This window comes from Juglans microcarpa x Juglans regia, chromosome 1D, assembly GCF_004785595.1.
Source record: "Juglans microcarpa x Juglans regia isolate MS1-56 chromosome 1D, Jm3101_v1.0, whole genome shotgun sequence".
Lineage (NCBI taxonomy): Eukaryota > Viridiplantae > Streptophyta > Magnoliopsida > Fagales > Juglandaceae > Juglans > Juglans microcarpa x Juglans regia.
In genome coordinates this window covers 45970318-45989999 of record NC_054594.1, presented here as the reverse complement: position 1 = coordinate 45989999, position 19682 = coordinate 45970318, and the positions used below count along the sequence as shown (strand labels likewise).

At 37.3% G+C, this 19682-nt stretch overlaps 2 protein-coding genes across 4 annotated transcripts; one reads left to right on the top strand and one right to left on the bottom strand.

Moving 5' to 3' along the window:
- Window positions 1-294: 294 nt before the first annotated feature.
- Window positions 295-4430, bottom strand: LOC121263532 (probable pectate lyase 18). Of its 2 annotated transcripts, XM_041166484.1 has the most exons (6): window positions 4388-4419; window positions 3866-4143; window positions 3289-3573; window positions 2592-3213; window positions 2097-2302; window positions 295-603 (listed from the first exon to the last, which is right to left on the bottom strand). In XM_041166484.1, the coding sequence occupies exons 2-6, from the start codon at window positions 4000-4002 to the stop codon at window positions 354-356; spliced, it is 1500 nt and encodes a 499-aa protein (XP_041022418.1). In that variant the 5' UTR covers window positions 4003-4143; window positions 4388-4419; the 3' UTR covers window positions 295-353. The 2 variants fall into 2 exon arrangements, with proteins under 2 accessions (XP_041022418.1, XP_041022410.1); XM_041166476.1 differs by having other exon boundaries at window positions 3866-4430.
- Window positions 4431-15671: 11241 nt separating this feature from the next.
- LOC121263508 (SHUGOSHIN 2) lies at window positions 15672-19128 on the top strand. 2 transcript variants are annotated; one of them, XM_041166438.1, is made up of 11 exons: window positions 15672-15881; window positions 16405-16580; window positions 16727-16764; window positions 16868-16976; window positions 17104-17127; window positions 17314-17382; window positions 17748-17850; window positions 17932-17989; window positions 18097-18234; window positions 18347-18646; window positions 18822-19128. In XM_041166438.1, the coding sequence occupies exons 1-11, from the start codon at window positions 15836-15838 to the stop codon at window positions 18823-18825; spliced, it is 1065 nt and encodes a 354-aa protein (XP_041022372.1). In that variant the 5' UTR covers window positions 15672-15835; the 3' UTR covers window positions 18826-19128. The 2 variants fall into 2 exon arrangements, with proteins under 2 accessions (XP_041022372.1, XP_041022380.1); XM_041166446.1 differs by having other exon boundaries at window positions 15741-15881; window positions 16372-16580; window positions 18347-18883.
- Window positions 19129-19682: the final 554 nt, after the last annotated feature.

Sequence of the window (19682 nt, the reverse complement as noted above, 5' to 3'; positions counted from 1 at the left end):
TATTTTTTCGTAAAGAAGGTCTAAAAACAAAGCTGCGCGTATGGCGGAGAAAGCCAATAAACATGCAATGTGCGATGAAAGCTCCACAAATTAATTGGCCGGCCAGCTCGTAATATATATATAAGTAATTGGTCATATCACGCAACTCGATCGATTTGTTGATGCTCTTTATATGAATAATAATATGCATGCATGGGGCAAGAAGTCAAATTGATGGGCAATTTGTTTTTTTTATTTATTTTTTCTTTCTGGCTTCATCTAATAATTACGAAACCTATACATATATACATACATACATACATATATATATATATATATATATTCGATCTAGCTTTTGCCTTCAACTTTTAAAATTATAATTTTAAGGGTAACAATAATAGGAGATGGAGATTGGTGGTAGTCATGTACAAAGTTAAAATAAAAATTAAAAGTGACAAAAGGACTGAAGTAGTAGAAGATAACGTGAGAGGTACTGGTGCCGCTGCGCTCCCGAATATCATTCCAAAGTAGTCACTACCGTCGCCGGACCCAGTATTGTCACTGTACGTGGTGCTACCATTAATGAATCCTGGATATGATGTCGACGCTGTCTCGCTGCTCTCCGCAATGGATCATCATGCACAAGCCACGAAATAGATAACACATTATTGCTAAAACTCATGATATATAGCAGCATATTATATATTATACATATATAAAGATCAGTCATAAACAAAACAAATAATGTACGTACAACGTAATTATGACATTATATACATATATAGTTTTATTTTTTCTTCATAATTTGAGCATTATTAAGGGCTCGTTGGGTATATAATAATAATAATTTTAAATTAAAAATAATATTTACATGACTACGTACTGATCCCGACATGTTCTAAAACCTCAATTAATACATGGGGCTGGGTATCAAAACAGAACAAGCTCGCTGTCATCATTAGTATATTATTGGCAGGCATTTTTAGTAGGCCGGAAATTAGGGCCGGTGTGATCTACACATGGACTAAGATGGCTGACCTACTTCTTATACCAAAACTTCTCAAACAACTGTTACAATTGGGTACCATTTTTTAAATGTAGGGATGCATATGATATGCATGGAATATTGTGTGATATTCAATAGAAACTGATCAGTTAGTTTCTCTCAATACGAGAGGCGCCGCGAATGCAACTCATCGTGAAATTCCCTGAAAGATATATACATCGAGGGAAAATGATAGGATACAGCAATTACAAAAAGTCATGGGAAAAGACCGGCCCCATGAATTTTCATTACTAGTGATACAGCATCTACCTGGTTGTCCAGTCCGTGACTTGGTTTATATCAAATCAGAAGAGGGCTCCAAAAGTCCTAATAATTAATACAACATTTGCTTTACTTTACAGAGAATAATTAATTTAAGTCACCGCTCCCATCCACTCACCACAAATAATCTCCCACTTTATCTCATTTTACTTTATTTGTAAAAGTATCGTTAAATACAATTTTAAAATGCGTAAGTCTTGTATCTATGCGTCGTGCCTACACAAGTTTTTATCTAACCAGTAGAGTTTTTTGGTGCAATCTCCTACTCGTAGAAATCCCTTGCAGTTTTGGCTGTAATTCTGGGTAGCTATTCAAACGAAATTATATATATTCTAATAATATAAGAAAGAGTTGGGTGCATTTGTGCCATGCATTCAGCCGATAAGGATAAAAAGGTCCCTCGTGGAAAAAATGAACCATTCAAGTCCCTCGTGGAAAGTGACCTTTATCAGTTTTCACTTTCCGCCCTCTTTTTTATTGCTTTCAATTCATGTTTAGTGAAAACCCATGTTGTTGGTGAAAGCCCAGGGACTAAAAAAAAAAAAAAAGGGCTCAAAAATAGCGCAAGTTGACATAAAACGATGATAAATATTCCCACCCAGAACAAGTTGGCAACGCCCCCAAATTGCGATGGTTGTTTCAAAACCCAAAACTCCCTCAACGAGACAGGTACTTCAGTTTTTTATTTTTTATTTTTTATTTTGAGATATACGAGAAACAGAGCAAAAGGGTAAACACAGAGAGTGAGTGACGTAGAGAGGAGTGGGTCAGGATTAAAGGATAATAGTACCTGGGCCCACCAAGGACACCAGCGTTCATGGTGAGCTGATCAATTAGCCCAGCGGCCTTGGGTTCTACACTTGAGGCCTTGGCGTATTGGACGCTTGCTCCCGCCCCCGACGGCACAAAGAATGCTCCATTTACCATTATGTCCCCCTCCGTCCTCCAGTTCCAGTCCGTCCACTCCCTCTCGTCCGTCTCCACCCGCTTTGTCACCTGTCAACCATATTTTATTTACAATATTATTATTATTATTTTTCCCATCTGAATTTCAACATATACCCCCGACATAAACGGTAAACCTCATCTAAACCGTAGCGAGTAAAACAGACGCGCCGCTGCTTAAAGTGGGATAACGTGTAACGCATTTCAGATACAGAGACAAACAAGCGGTAACAAAGATCACTAAAGTGGGGTCTTCGCAAACATAATTAAGCAATCATAAGCAAACAAAGATATGAATGAAAAGGAGTAACTAACGCATGATTAAAACAATAGAAGTTACCTCCTTGGCGTTTGGGTCCCCCGGTGCTGTGTAACGATTACCCTGACTATTAATGGTCGGGTTCGCGCTACCGCCGATGGCGTACATCTCCCACTGCGTGAAATCGTTGTTGACCACGTGTATATACCCGCGTCTGCACCGTGGCATGCGCTGCACTAGCGCCTCACCGAAGTGATTGAACGCTATCGTTACCTGCATGCCCGAGTCCAAGGCGTAACGATCGTTGTGACCCAGCAGCATCACCTCGTCGTGATGCGAGAAGTAACTGTTGGATATGGTGATCCCCGTGGACCCCATTATGGCGTCGATCAATCCGTCCGTGCAGTAAGACAAGGAGCAGTGGTCTATCCATATCTGTCGCGCACTGAAGATGGAGATTCCGTCGCCGTCCGATCTTCCCCTCCATCCGGCGTGCGTCGGTGAAGACCGTATGTTGGCGTTCCCCGACGGCTTGCAGTGGTGGATGTGGACGTTGTGGATGATGACGTTGGACACGTACTGCAGTGTGATGCACCCGTTGCCCACAATGTGGACGTTCACGCCTCGACCGTCGATGGTCTTGTAGCTGTTGACGATCAGCTCGTGCTTCAGTTTTATGCCCATGTCCGCCGCGAATACAATCCTGTCGACGCAATAGCTTGTGTTTCATGAGCTGCATAGTGAAATATGTTTGAACTACATTTTAATTTAACTTTACCAGAGGGGTTCTTCTTGGATCACGGCGTGGCGGAGGGTACCCGGGACCGGGTTTGCTGGGTCGCTGTCGGACGAGTCAGTTACGACGTAGAACTGACCACCTTTGCCACCGAGGGCGTTGTGACCGAACCCGATGGCGCAGTCGGCGAGCCTTTGGCGGTTGTTCTGCCAGTCAGCGTCGCAGCGCCAGCAATCGTCGATGGGATTTCCGGTGAGGCATGGGGAAATTTGGTCCTTTGCTTGGAGAGAGAGCATTTGTCTCTGCGAGAGAGAGGCATTGACGCGCCTGCAAAGAAAAGAGGAAGGGTGAGATGGTTGGAAAGGAGTACTCTGTTTGCTTCTTGAGAAATGCAGGGGAAAGTGGAGAAAATGAGGGAACCTCGATCGGATGGGGGGGCTCTGTTTGTTCTGGAATAAAATGGATGAAAATAAAAGTAAAAATAAATTCTCTAACGATTGAAGTAAAATAAATTCTCTAACGATTGAAGATGGGATTTTTTTTTAAAATGTTCGAGACTAAAATCTTGGAAAGTGAGGCCATCTCCGGAATGTAAACACAGGGTTGGGGTGAGTATTACCTTTGGACTTCTTGGACAACAGCTTCAGGATCGGGGTGTTGGTGAGGGAGCGTCCGATTGAGTGTCGCGTTGGCGAGGAAGGACAGAGAGGTGGAGAGAAAACATATTAAGAGAATGCAGGTGGTAGGAAGCAGCATCCTTGAACGAAGAATAATAATTACAATTTGGGGATATATACCGTTGGATTTTCCTTTTTTATCTTAGCTTCTGTAACTTAAGACTCTTTCAGCCTCTTGAATACGTTATGGGCAGCAGCAACCAATTACTAACTCAGAAAGCTGCAAATTTTACAAAAATGTGATGTATTTATATAATAAAGCAAGAATATTATGATGATTGTATTGTTAATAATGCAAAATGCGGATGCTTTTCTCCTCTGCTCAGGGTTTTGAATAGGATTCAGTTTATTTGAAAGGGAAGAAAAGAAGATACAGGCCGAGTTTTGGCCGTGATTATGGAGGTGATGGACGATGATGAAGGAGGAATTGGAAAGGACACTCTCTCAGTCACTCACATTCTTACCTTGCTGGATAATCATTCTAGGTGGAGTGGAACTATATATTTATCATTAACAGAAAGACAGGCATAGTACGTATTTATCCTGAAATGGCTGCACCAACACCCCCTGGTTCTCTTGCTTTCTCACTTCACCTGAACAAAACTAGATCATCTTTTTGGCCTTTGTCTACCGTTAAAGATTCTTTGCCTCAAGGATGCACGGGTTCTTATTACGACAATCCCCGCACGTGAAATACCCTTTTTGATTTGTAAAATGCTAGTTTGTACTTTGGGTTTCACGGCTAATTTATTTTATTTTTTAAATATTTTAAAAAAATTACTAGTAATAAATTTATGTATTTTTTAAAAATATTTAAAAATAAAAGAGAATGAATTAGCGGCCACGCTTTTTAAGAGTTGAGCTGCAAAGTAGCATCATCCTTTATTTGTATATTATAACTCGGTGAGAATTTAGATCGAGGGTTTTGATGGATATATCATTATAAGGGAAGTGATTTTTTCTAGCGATTATTTTTGTTTGGAAAAGTCCTATAAATTGCCGCCCCCACATTTTTTTAGTGATTTACACATCGCTACATGTTTGCCAGTATTATTCATCTACTTCTGATCTATCCCAACAAAAATAAAAAATCGCTGCTAAAAAGTTATCTTTATCGGTATTTTTTTTACGCCACAAATGCCCATTCGGTTTGCCCATTAAATCGTTGGGAAAACATCTTTGCGGGGAATTTTGGTCATCACAAATATTAAATAAATCGCCGCAAATGAATAAATCTATTCCAACGGACTAATTAAATCGCTGGTAAAACTTTTTCCCGGCACTTACTTATCGTCGCCAATACTATTAAAATTGCCGCAAAAATAAGTATTCTTGAAGATTTTAATTTATTGTCGGCAGAATATATTCCTAGTAAGTTATTGTCGCTAAAATTGAGTTTTTGCGACAATAATGTGTCGCCGCAAATAGCTTTAATTTACGAAAAAATTATTTCTGGCAAGTTTTACTCGCCGGAAAAGGGTTTTCACAAAATAAAAATAAAAAAAATTACCACCAACAGAATTTTACCTTACAGTTTGGTTTATAGTTCTTTTGACATTCTCAAAAAGGATCCCTACTCCTAATATGACCATATTATGATCTCCTTAACTCAAACGAAAAGACTATAGTATATGCTTAAGAATAAAGAAACTAAAACCAAAAAATCCAGATAAACTAAGCTTGAGAATGAAAATTGAATAAAATGTCACAAAAGCAAGCCTCCAAGTGAACTTACTGCATACCTACTTATTGCATACCCACTTGTTGAATCCAACCACAATCATAATACTTGCTTAGAATTCACCATTTTTTCTAAACAAACTTCATGCTCCATTCACTACATACTCTTAACTTTAGAGCCACAATCAAGGAGTCCTTAAAGTCACACATTTCTAACTTGTGTATAGCATGGCGAATGCAACTAGGGACTGTATGCATCTATAACCATCTTACATTTTTAGCAACAAAGAGCACAGCCAATTTGTGCAAGAGAAAGAGCAACCAGCCGCAATTCTTGCGGTGATGATAACAGTTGTCAAGGCCATTTCCCAAAATGAAGAACCAAGATCTGAAAGACAAGAAAGTGAAATTTATTCAAATAATAGTTGTCACTACAAAGCAGTTCGTACCAGACTGCAGATCACAGTTGACAAGAGATATAACATCAATTCAGAGAACGAATAAGAAAGGGCAAATTTTTGATGCAGTTGATATCCATTGGATTACGAGTCTTTGTAGTGTTTCTTTAACAACTTTGAATGCATGAAAACTCAACAATAAAAGCACTTCCATAAAGGCTTGATGCAGATTTGCCATATTCCATTTTAGACGTTTATGTCAGTGGAGGGTTGTTAAGTTTGAAGTTTCTGCTATAGTACTTTACTATTACACGCTGCAACTCTTCTTGCTAAATGACGTGGAACAAGATCAACCTAAAAATGATTGCAATTAGAAATGAAATTTTTAAGGACAACAAATTACATCCAGTAGGCAAGATCAATCAGTAAACCCCACCACGAGTTTGTGTTACCCCACCCTAATTTGCGTGAACCTCCATTCCCTCTACCTGTATATAACATTAGATCATGTTGCAAATATTTTTTTTTTAATTTGCAGATCATATTGTAAATAATTAAGCAGAAAATAAGTGCAGAAAACAAGCAAATACTCTATTCCATGCAATAGAATCAATACTTTCTACAAAACTTGGCTTTAAAATTGGAATAATTTAGATGTCACCTTGATCATGCACACATCAAGACAAGCTACAAATAATTTTAAAATCTGAACATATAGGTAGTCATTCAGGATCCAATTTTTCTTTTTCCAGAAAAAAATGGGTATGTCCCTTCTTAGATCCAATTGAAGATAAGCCTTCCAAATGGTGAAATCAGGTGTTAGAAAATTGGAAGTGTTGCGTGAGCAGAGGAGAAATGGGAGGGAGTTTACCGTAAAAACGTATGAAAAATCTCCAAAATCCAACGACTGCACAAAATGAAATTCATTTCACAGAAATTTCATAGGAATGGAAATTAACTTGAAGTGAATGTGGGTGTTTCATGACAAGCAAAGAAGGAGAAGGGCCTTACCACTGATCAGCAACTCAGAACTCCAATAACGAACACAAACGCGCAGCACCAAACCCACAAGAAATTTACAGTGGGGAGAGAGAGAGAGAGAGAGAGATGGAGAGAAATACCTGGATGAGCACCGTGCGAGAGAGGAAGGTGGATTGGGGAGAGAGGGGGGAGGGGGAGCGGCTGGAGGGAAATGAAGAAGGGGAAAACGTGGGCTAATTAAATTTGTTAGCTTTTTGCGGCAAGTTAATATCGCCGCAAAATAGATAAAATTTCGCCACCAAAGATGATAAGCTTATTTCAACGATTTAGAGAATGGTTGTAACTTCTTATTTGCGGCGACTAAAATTCGTTGAAAATAGTCCAGTATAGTTTTGCTTAAATTGGTAAAAGACTTATTTCTGGCGTTGTTTATTTGCCGTTGATAAGAATTAATTTGTTACATAAAATTTTTACGGCGACAATCTTCGCTACAAAAAGAATATATTGCGGCGATTTTCATTTTCAACGGAAATAAAATACCACTACAGTAACAATACTTGTTGCAGCAAGAAAAGTCGCTGCAATAAGTACAAAAGTCACCACAAATAAGTGAACAGTGAATTCAGCATCATAATTTTTGACTATATTGCATTGGAATTCAGTGTCGAATTAAAAATCGCCGCAAATAAGGACTAATTGTGGTGATTTGTTTTGCGACGATATAAAAATCACTGAAAAATGCATGATTTCTTGTAGTGTATATGGATTCCTCAGTAAAGATTGCAGGTGGCAGTTAAAGGTTCTTTTAGTCAAGGGAATATGGAGGTGCCCTTAATTTAATAGAGCTTTTTTTTTTTTTTTTCCCCTTAAGCTAGGCCAAACAATTAGATTATGATAAGTGCTACAACTATAAAAAGATCTTATAAAAATAAACTTACAAACTAAAGTAGTTACATACAATACGTTAGGTTTACTTTACACTAAAAATAGTTTTATAATCCAATATATATACTGTATCGAGTTATGAAAGTTTGTGAATTTATTTTGTATGATTTCTTTGTAGCTAAAACATTTCTTCTATATTATTTGCTAGTGTTGCGTACTTGGGACTACCACATTGAGTGAGCGTATCTGTTTGAATTATTCTCAAACTAAATGATTGAATGTTACTTTATATGCATCCATAAACATTGACAATGGATGAAAACAGTTGGGAACAGAATGCTTGGCCGCCCTAATCATAACTGAAAGAGAGTTTAAACAATCTGAGTGGAAGAATGATAGCTAAGAAACAGTAGGCCGAAATGAAAAGAGAGTGTGATATATTGAATATTAATGATGATGATTATAATACAAGAGTTGATCAATAGAGTTTGTGAATTTAATATTTTTAAGTTGTAATATTATTCCCTAATTGAAATAATAAACAAAGAAGGTTGGTTCAAATGGACAAAAGGTCGCCACGATAACTAATTATGCACTCAAAATTGTTGTCACTCTCGTTTCCCATGGATGCACCGACATTAATCAACATGTCACTTGACTTACTATGACCGACATATAATGCATGCGTTGGCTTCTGCGTTTGGTGCCTGAAGCTTCATTTGCTTTTTTGTCGATTTCTTTCTTAACAAGTAAACTTCCATGATTGCAAGATCCATGCTCATGCCAGCCCACAATAATAATAATAATAACAATAATAATAAGAGAAAAAATATTTATAATTGTGAATTGTGCAACCGTCGGCGTATAATCACTTTAAAAAAAGTGAATAAAACATGACATCCATATTTTTTAATAATAGACTCTAATTTTTTTCAAAATAATTACACGATATTTACGTATTTTATAGTTATATGTAGAATTACTCAATAATAATAATAATTGACATGACCTAAATTGTACTATATATTGTTTTGAGATTTTTTGTGAACTGATACGATATTTTTTGTGATGAAATTGTAGGCAACCCTTTAGACTAATTTGGAGAAATTCGATAATCAAACTTTGACGGAGTTAATAACCCAAAAATCATGTCTTAATCGAGAAAAATTCAATACATGATGAACATGAGGCGGCGATAAGATTCTTGTACACTTTTCCAAAAAATCGGCCGTGAGAGAAGAAAGAATTAAATATCAGCATGAATAAAACGATTCCTTTATTTTTTATTGAAACAATAATAATAATAATAATAATAATAATAATAATAATAAAAAGTATGGAAAAGTTTGGGCTTTTAACATTCCAAAAATTTCTCTGGCCTAATTAATTATAACTACCAGCCAGCGATCGACTTGGTTACGGCCTGCATGCGGGAGATAAAACGCGAAGAGGTAATTAATTAGTTAAAAAAGTTTGATACTGATCACTAAAAGAACTATATGATCATAAAGGGAGGCACTGATTTTAATGGAGGATTCAAACTCCTAACTTCGATCGTTTTCCAAAGTATAATTGCTTTCCGTGATTAATGGATTGGATATAAATCATGTTTTGGAAGCATAGCGCAGAAATTAAAGCATATGTTTTTCGAAGACTTACTGCCTACTAATGTTCAAAAACCAACCAATTAAAGGTGATTTTTCTTGTGATCTGCTTCTGATCCCTTAGTGGCTTCAAACGTGTAATCTAAGGGTCTTTCGTCCCTTCATATCTGATCTGTAATGTTTTTTTTTTTCCTTCACTGTACGTACTGTTAACAAAGTCATGAAAAGGCCAAAAAAAGAAGTGAAAAAGCAGCCGGTGAATTAAATAGAAAAATTAAAAAAAAATAATTAAGTACTCCAGCTTATTTTAGCTTTTTAATTAGCTGATCATGATCATGAACGAGTGAGTCTGATCTTCTCTCACTTTTGTTACAAAGTGCATGCTGTTGTGGTGGTTTGGAAATCTTGGATTCAAACTACCATAATTTGTAGTCGATCGTCTCTAGTCGTTGCAACCTGGCCTACACCTTTGAACACATGCATGACTACACGACTTTGAGTGTTAATGGCTTTGTTTTCACCGTCGATGTCGCAATAAGATACTTTGACGAACTCCTCGTGAACCTAATTGATTCAGCAATTAAATGCCTTCACATTCAAGTTGTCATCAAAGAAACTTGTGATCTACTTAGTCCCAGTGGTCAAGCTAGCGGCCGCCTAGCTAGTATACGTAGTACTTGATCCATATATATTCAGATTGAAAAATTTCTTCTTTTTTGGTGGGTTTTGTGTCAATATCCGATCGAGAAGATATATAATTAATCAAAAAGTTAATGTTGTCTCCTTAAATCATGTAACTCGTGAATTTGGAATCCCCGGATATTCCAATAATTAGTGCTGCTTTTCCAAGTTATTCTGTTTATCAAATCCAGTACTTTTTCTGTCATAACAAACTAACCCCATTTTAGAGATCCGGCCGATAAGGATGCCGGCCATATATAAGAATGGGTGGCCGGATCGGTGCCAACAACCGGCCTATATAGCTAGACACCTTTGGCATGCAAGGTAATTTGGTTAACTTTACGTACTCAGATACGATTCCTTCATATGTAGTTCGATATTTGTTCGAATTGGAGCTAGCTAGGGAGAATTAATTCGAAGAGAAAGTGGACTGATCCAGGGCCGGCAAGCCCCAGAATATTTCCCAGGTTTTAATTACATGGAAAGTCTTTATATCGTGTTTCCTCTGATATATGCATGCTCGGTAGATCAGACCGAAAGCTAGCTAGCAAAGATCTATGACACTTTTTCCGATCAACATTTCATGCTTTGCTTATGTACGTAATAGTATCCGATAAGGTGAATAATTCGAATGCTTTATCAACTTGCAAGACTATGACATTGATACCGACCTATTCTTATACTTTTCTAGTTCTTTGTATGGAAACACTTCGAGCTCATTGACCATTAAGGCCGAAAAACAAATTATATTAAAAAAAACGGCAGTTTTGTTTTGATAAGGAAATTATATGGGGTGGGGAGGCTTGCGGTGCTTAATCTACGTGGATTTTGTCTTGGTTGGAGGAAAAAGCTGATCCGATTCATTGCCTCGATGAGGAGAAAGTACTAGAGCATGAAAACGGGCGGCTAAAGTATGCATCATGCATGCATGGGTCGACGAAAGTACCAAACTTGTCGAACTTATAAGAGATCGAGAGAAGAGATCAATTTGGCGTATATATTTAATTCTATGATTCCCAGTCTTGCATGAGTCATAAAGTCGGATATATGAAAATGGGATGACAGACTGCTTTTTGAGCAAAATACAATTAGGGAAATGCAAATTGAGGCTTGGCGGAGGAAAATAAGTTTTGATGATCAATGCAGATAATAGCAACGTTTTAACCCAAAGCAACGCACAACTTAGATAGAAAGATACTAAAGCGTATCGAGGAAAAAGAGGCCGGGTAAAAGCCTTAGCTTTCCTAGTAGATAGATGCTAAACCAGCAATGAAGAAAGGTACGGTTTGCTTGAGATGACTAGGACCCATGCACGCGCGACAACGAATTGATTATATATATTGACAATCCATGCAGATTTGATTCAATAGAAGTCAGGATGGCCCCACCTCAAGCCTCCTGATGTTATAATCACCATTAATTAAATCTAATTAATTGGTTAATAGGCGAAGTACCTCATCCTTTGGTCATATCCGTACGTCTCAAAAATATTCAGAAAGAGGAAAAGGGATGAAAAGAAACACCCTTTACTTAATTGATTGGTATTAATCGGAAGTAAGTTTGTTTTGCATGTGAGCAATGTTATTGTAATATCTTTAATTGGATGATTTACTTATAGGATGGTAGTGAACGAATTCTTATATTCCTTGGGAGGGATAAGAAGTTTAAGCCCTTCGTATATTATAATTTCAAAGAGCTCAAATTATAACTATTGATTAATCCTTTTAAATTATAGGTCTAGATTTGTCTTAGCCTGGACATTCTTTAGACCATTACGAATAGTATTAGATAGGCCTGCAACCCGCCAGTTAAAGCCAGGTTTGCACCCGACCCGACCTAAAAGTCCTCATGATAAGGCGCCAACCCAAACCGACTCGACTCGAACAAAATCAAGCCGGGTCGAACCTGTATGACCCGACTTTTAAAAACAAGTTGATCTCCTTCTCCACGCTTCTAGAAACAGAAACTGATCTTAAAAAAAAATAAAAGAAACGAAAACCGATTTAGTGATTTACAAACCATGGAGAGGAAAAGAGAGAAGTTGTATTGGGATCGAAGGAGAAGATCTCGCTGAGAAGGTGAGGCATCCCCAAACATCAACCTGCCCAGTACCAGCAGCGGCAACCGTAGATGTGTAAACGGCGGTGTCTAACGGCGTCTTCTAGATTTATCTCATCTCTTCTCTTCTCTTCTCTGCATAGCAAACTAAAAAAAACTCATCCTTTTTTGCTTCTCTCTCAGCAACTGCTAAGGAATTTAAATTATGGTGGACGAGAAGAGGGCATGGGGTATTGGGTGGAAGGAAAGAGAGGGCCTCCAAGACAAGAGAGCAAGAGAGATAGTCGACGAAGATGAGCTTGGACTCTCCAGCACCTTACTGGACCGTGATTGAGCATAGTCAACGAGATTTTGCCACATTGTTGGTTTTTGGCCGCGAGTTTCAACCTTTTCTATTTCATCCTCCATGCCGGTTTCAAGTTCTTTTTTTTTACTCCTGATTTTTTTGTAATATTTCTGCTACTGAATTCTGATCTGGTGATGAAGATAAGATTGATAAGATGAATACGGAAGCTTCGCGACGAGGACCAAGTCCAACGATTGAGTAAGCAATTGGTTAGGGTTTGAGGAACTGTCGGACAGGTTGACATTAATTAATGAACCCGTTAATTTAGTCGGTTGGAGACTCGCTCAAGTCATACCTGACAAAATACGGGTCGATTCGAGTCAGCATAATCGGGTTCAGCGGGTGTTCGGGTCACATTCACACCCCTAGCCTGCAACCTGACCAAACCGGGATGTGTTTGGGCCCGATCCGACCCTATTCGACTTCCAGTCTGACACTAACCAATCCGACCCGATTCACTTCCAATCTGACACTAACCAATCCGACCCGACTTGAATCGGGTCAACCCGTTATAACAACTACTAATTAAAAAGCCTCAGTCTGACTGCATGCATGCCCAACTTTATTGAAAACAGAGTTTATATCATTATATTTGCCTTGACAAGATCTGGATCTCTCTCTCCCTTAAAATTACTTCAATGCCTCGTAATAATCCTTGACTGCTAATTGAGAAAAAAAAAATCCCTGACTGCCATCTCATCACCACAACTTCAAACTACTCTGCATGCAACTGAGAGCTCTAATAATCTTCATTATTATTCAACAAAAGTCATTCAATCCTACTGCCACATCTCCGTGAGGTTCCATCTTAATCGTCCCAAGGTCTGAGAGGTTGACTTTTCCCACTACAACACTCCACTTCTCTCTGTCTCTTCCTCGCAACCATTTTCTGCACAAGATAGAAACAATTAAACAAAGATTGAGGGAGGGGAGAAAGAGACCCTTTTTGTTTTGAGTGAGAGAGAAAAAGAGAGAGAGAGATCGAGAGAGATAAAAACTAGTGCTGCTTCTACTAGTTTGAGCCTGCACCAAAAATGGGTTCCATTGCATTTCTATTCTATGTTAATTTCATCTTTTTGTTTACAAGCCCAACATGGGTTTGTGCAAATCCAGAGCTTAGAGCGCTCATGGACATTAAGGCAGATTTGGACCCATGGAGCTAGTACCTATCTTCATGGACCATCGATGGTAACCCAAGTGATCGTTCCTTTGAAGGTGTTGCCTGCAATGAGAAAGGTCAAGTGGCGAACATTTCGTTGCAAGGAAAGGGGCTCTCAAGCAAGATCTCTCCAGCCATTGTTGGGCTCAAGCACTTAATCATCAACGAATGTAGGGAAGCGCTGATGAACAGAGAGGTGACGACGATGACGAACAGAGAAGACGGCGATGACGATGATCACAAAGAGAAATGGGGAGGGATGGCAGCAAGGGGGTGAGATTTGAGAGGGCCAGAGAGTTGGCGGCTAGGGATTGAAATCCCTTGCATTGTTAAAACATGTAGTCGGATTGTTTTTACTTTTAGCGGGTTCGACCCGCAAGCTAGTTGAAACCACATTTCTCGGTCGGGTCGGGTCGGATACTAAAAGTATAGGATCATTTGAGTCATGGCACTTATAATAGACTTGACCTAAAGAGGAGCGATTGTTATATCCCAAATTGTTTGGGAGAGACAAGTTTAAGCCTTTTATAATGAGTTCAAAGTGCTCCAATTTGCAATAATGGTTAGTCCCTTAAGATTATAGGCCCATATGTACTTTGAACTTTCTTTAGGTTGTTAAAAATGGTATTATTTTAATCATATATAAATTTCTCAAACAATATGTTTCAATCAAATGCATTATCCATGACCACACGATCATAGAAAATTACCAATATACTACAAAAACATCATGCCACGAAGGGTATCAATATACTACAAAGATATCATAAAGTGAAAACATTGTCATAATGGGGTGTCAAACATAAACTTCTCCTTCCTGATTGGAGGCCCTTGTAGTCATTTTAGAAGGTTTTGAATTTCTTACTTCCAAGTAAGGTGGAATCTCATTCACCATGTTTCTATACACAGGTAATTTAGGATATTATAATTGTTTTTCATCCTTAATTTTATAATTTTCAATCACATTGATTGATGTATTACATTTTAAATAGTTTTGTAAGTTAAATACTTAAAAGTACAAATATGCTTATTAACTAAGAAAATTCATGATAAAGATAAAGAAAAATGTTAAGTAGTCACCTGATTTTGTCCCCTCAATTTGATTGCTTATGTTTTTTAAGGTTTATATTTTTTTTTGATGATTAAGAAAGTAATTACTAGTAAATGTTTATATTTTAAAAAAACATTTAAATATATTAAAAGTGTTTGAAAAGAATTTAGAAATGCACTATAGACACGGCTCCTAGCACTGTCCATAGATAAAATAAAATATGACCTATATACCTTAAGAAGATGCCCAAAGAGAGTTGGGGAGAGTGATGATTAGTTGCCCATTAGGAGAAGTTGTTGGGCTGAGTGGCCCATGAACACTGAGAGAGAAATTCGGTGACCTCTATAATCTTTGCACGCGTTCATCTTCTGTTTTTCCTTGCTTCAGACATCACGTTCTGATTGAGAAATGAGTTGTATAAATTTTAAATTGATAATTTTTTTATAAATTTTTGTAAAAATAAATTCTATTTGAAAAAGTAAAAAAATTTATATTTTTTATTAGTTGAATTTATTTTTTATAAAAGATTTATATCATCTCGTTTGTATTCAAAACTCACTTCAACTTATCTCATCATTATAATTTTTTTAAATTTTTACACAAAATATAATAAATAATTTAATTTTTTTAAATCTCAAAATAACTTTTTTAAATCTTCACATAAAATATAATAAATAATTCAATTTTTATTTTATTATTTATAAATCATCTTAATTTATCTCTGAATCTAAATATATCCCTGTACTACTTAACATTGCTTCATTCTGATTTGTCCTTTCACGAATTTATGTGACAGGCTGTAATTCTATCACGGTTGTCCAGTCGGGTCCGTGCCGACGTTAGTTTGAACTTTGAAAACAGGTTCGGACTCACCGAACCTCGCTTCGGGAAGCCGTTGGGTTCTCCAAACCATCCATCTCATTGACGGTTTTACCCTTTTTTTTTGGTTCTTCTCTTTCCCTCCTCAGATTCAATTCCTATTTCCTAGGCGAGCAGACTATGCTAGTTTCCTCTGAGAGAGAGAGAGAGAGAGAGAGAGAGAATTAGGGTTTTAAACTTGCACACCACAATGGACGGTGACATCATACTTGATTTAGAAAATTGTGTTGCTGGTGGTAAGCAAAACGCTCTTGACCTAATTTTTCCTTTACTTCTTGATCTTTATAAACACTAAAATGGCCGTACTATTAGTTGAACTTCATGATTTGAATCTTATTTTTGTGTTTGATGTTCATTTCTTGATTACCTATTAGGCCTCTAGGGTTAGAGTCTATTATATCATGATTGCGAAATGTGGTGCCGGGTGGGTTTTTGGGATTAGGGTTTGCTTGATCTTATGAAGGGCTTTGCATGCGCATGATGTTGTTACGGATAGGTTTCGGTAGAATTACAGTTTGGCTGGGAATTGAGTTAAGAACCCTTTTTTTTTTTTCATGAGCAAGATGAAGATTTTATTAATGATGAAAGAGGATGTTACCTCAGTACACAGGAAGGGCGACTTATTGACCATTCACGATATTCAATATAGTTTTATGGTTCTTTTTCTTCAGTTTTCTAATTTTCTTGGCACCCAATTAGGGGTTCACGTTTTTTAGTTGTGATTAGATTCTTCAATTAGTGACAAAAAGTGAGTGGCAGACGGTAACGCAAAAGGAATGGTAAAGGGACCCAAAATTGGAAGTGCTCCAAGGAAAAGGCTTGCTGACATAACCAACTTGCAGCAGCAGCAGCAGCAGCTAAAAGCAGTAAACCAAGATGTGAAGCAGCTGCCCATTTCTCTTACAACTAAAGAGTATATTGAAAAGCTACGGAAGGTATGTTTATATTGATTCCATATTTTGTCGACTATATGTTTATATTGATTCCATATTTTGTCTACTATATGTCACTGGATATTCATGATCTTTAAATATGTGTTCTTAGTTTAATTTACTTAGGTACTCCTGAATATGATTTTCAGGAAAACATGACACTTATGAAGCTTCTTGTAGAAAGAAAGTATCCTTCATGAACAATCTGGCTTACCGATTTATTCATTTTCTCACATTAGTTTTTGCAATATGGTTGTGGCCTTTCTCCTTTCCTTGACTTTGGTTGGCAGTAAAATTATTGAACTGAGCGTAATTGAGTTACAGAAACTGAGAATCAATTTTCTGAAAGTGCAGCAACAGAATTTGCAACTTGCCCAAGCAAACAGCCAGATGTTGGCGGTACCTTCACATCTATTAATTCTCAGTTGTTCAATTTTCTTAAAACTTTCAGTTAACTATTTTCCGGGACTTCTGAATCAGAGTGTTGATGCCTTGATGAAACTGACATGTCATTTTCATCCTGCAGGAGCTTAATTCAGGTAAAGACAGGGTAAGTTAAATTCTGTTGCAAGAAAGTGGTACAACTTGATTTCGTTCTCTTATTAGGTGTTTCTCATGTAGGCACTCGGGCAATACCTATCTTTTCATCAATAAAAGAGAGTGTTACAGTGTTACTACTCGATGCGCTGATCCCTTTTTTAGTAATCCGTAATAACTGTGTTTTGTTCCTTTTCAGCTAAAAGCACTTCAGCATGAGCTTGGATGCAAAAATGGCTTGCTCAAAGCACGAAAACTAGACTTGGAGGTTAGTTTAACTAGTATCCCATTTAATCAATTCCATGTTCTGGATCGGAATCGTGAGGTGTACTGCTTAATCATTTCTACTAACTTAAAGCCCCAATTAGTATTCTCGTTATATTATGGGTAAATTTCCTTTGGAATAAATTACCCAATTTCTATTACTATTACTGATACTTTGTGTGAGGTTATTAGAATAGAATGTTGTTGACCTAGAATTTTTTACTTATATTATAAAGAACTTGGTTTTTTTTTTTTTTTTTTCCAATATCAAAGTGAAAAGACTAACCCATCAAAATACAGAAAATGAGGTATGTGGTTCTTCAATCTTTTGCTGTCTCCTGAATTACTTTTTTCATTCACTGCTTTAAGGTAGGTACAACTAAGCGTGATGAAGCAGGGGAATTGTCTCAAGCTGATAGGAGGGATGCTAAACCATGCCACACTAACAGGAGACGGCAATCCAAACGTCAATGTAATCATCATAGTAGACATTCATTTGAGAATTTGAATCTGTTTATGGTACCAACTTTTTTCTTTTATGTTTTGGATGCAGCTTTGGCTCCTACCACAGTTAACCAAGTCCATGCCACAGAGACGGTTGAAATTAAGAGGTTTGTCTATGCCTGTTTAATTGCTTCGTGTTAAATTGTAGTCAGTGTTCCTGTTGACAATGATCCAGAGAATGAAAGGCTCCTTACGTGCATTGATGTTCCATCAGCCGTAATTTGAGAAGGAGATCTACAAGGCTTAAACCTGAAGAGCCAGAGCCAACGGAAGACATGTTTGAGATAGTTGACGCTTCTGGTCCTACCTCTCTTAAACCAGTCCATCCTAAAGAGAATATTGGAAATAAGAGGTTTGTCCGTGCATTTTTCATAGCTCTCTGTAGGTTAATGTTTCCAATGGATTTTTACAAATTATCCAGAGAATTAAAAGATCCTTAGATGTACTTAATCATTTTCTATCAGGCATTGTCTGAGAAGGCAATCTGCAAGGTTTAAATCTGAAGAGCCAGAACAAGCTGAAGACTTGTTTGAGATAGAGGATGCTAAATTTCCTGTCTCTCCTGTAGTTGATGATCTGGTGCATGACATTGGTCGAACATCATCAGGATTGTCAGTCAAAAAAGAAGATGAAGGAAATACCTCCCTCAGATTTGAAGCACAACAAACGCGAAGATCATCTGTTGGAAGGCCATTGCGCCGAGCAGCTGAGAAGATTCAGTCCTACAAGGAAACTCCTATCAATGTGAAGATGCGACGGCAGGAGTGAGTCCATTCTGTCCAAACTCCAATTTTGGTTGTGTGCCTGGTGCCATTTTTTTTTTGCATTGTGTTGTTCTTGGTTCTCGCACGGTTTGCACCTTCTGTTTAAACAACTTATATCTTTCTGGATACATGCTCCTAACTCCGCTATATTTTTTTCCTTTATTATCGTTTGCAGATGATACTAAGGATGCAACAAAAAAGTTAACTCAATTTAGTTCATTGAGTTGCACTTGAATAGGCTAAACTCTCTCTCTCTCTCTCTCTCTCTCTCAAATCTGTGTGTGTGTTAGGGGTTTCTCTTTGAACCTAGGTAATAAGTTGTTAGAGTAGAACTTAGTAGTAGGAGGATTTGTTCCAAATCTAAGGTATGTCGCATCTTTTATAAGATATATTTATTGCTAACCAAAGCTCTAATGTTGGCCTAACCACTAAAGAGACATTATCACAATGATTAATTGATCACTAGCATGATTGACCGGAAAGAAAATTAAAAGATTTAAAAATAATATTTTTTGGATAAGTAATGGAAGTTCTTACAAAAAAAAGATTTAAAATAAAACGAAGATCAGAAAAAACCCATGGAAATAATATCAGACGATTATAAAAATGTTTGTTTACATTGGATGCATGACATGCAGGCCTTTACCTGATACGCATGGTAATATGGTATATGTATAGGATAAAAGATAACATATATTGTGGGGTTCGCTTGTCGGAGAATTCGGTGTATTTGCATTAGGCCTAGGCAGGTTAAAAATAAGACTTTTTTTATCAGAATTAATTTTTGTCGGATAATTCCCCTAAAGTCTTGCAATTTCAAAGGTTTTCTCACTGTTGAGTTGACAATAAGTACAAGGTTTGCGAAATCATATTTTGGGCATTGAAAAAGATAGATTTTCTCACATTTGCATTCCTTTTCCCTTTTTGTATTTTTCAGCAAAAAGTGTAAGGAGAGGGTAATAGGTTCGTATCTACCACCTATGAACCTACTACGTGGTTGTCTGCTGGGGGTTTTACTCACCGTTGATTTTTCATC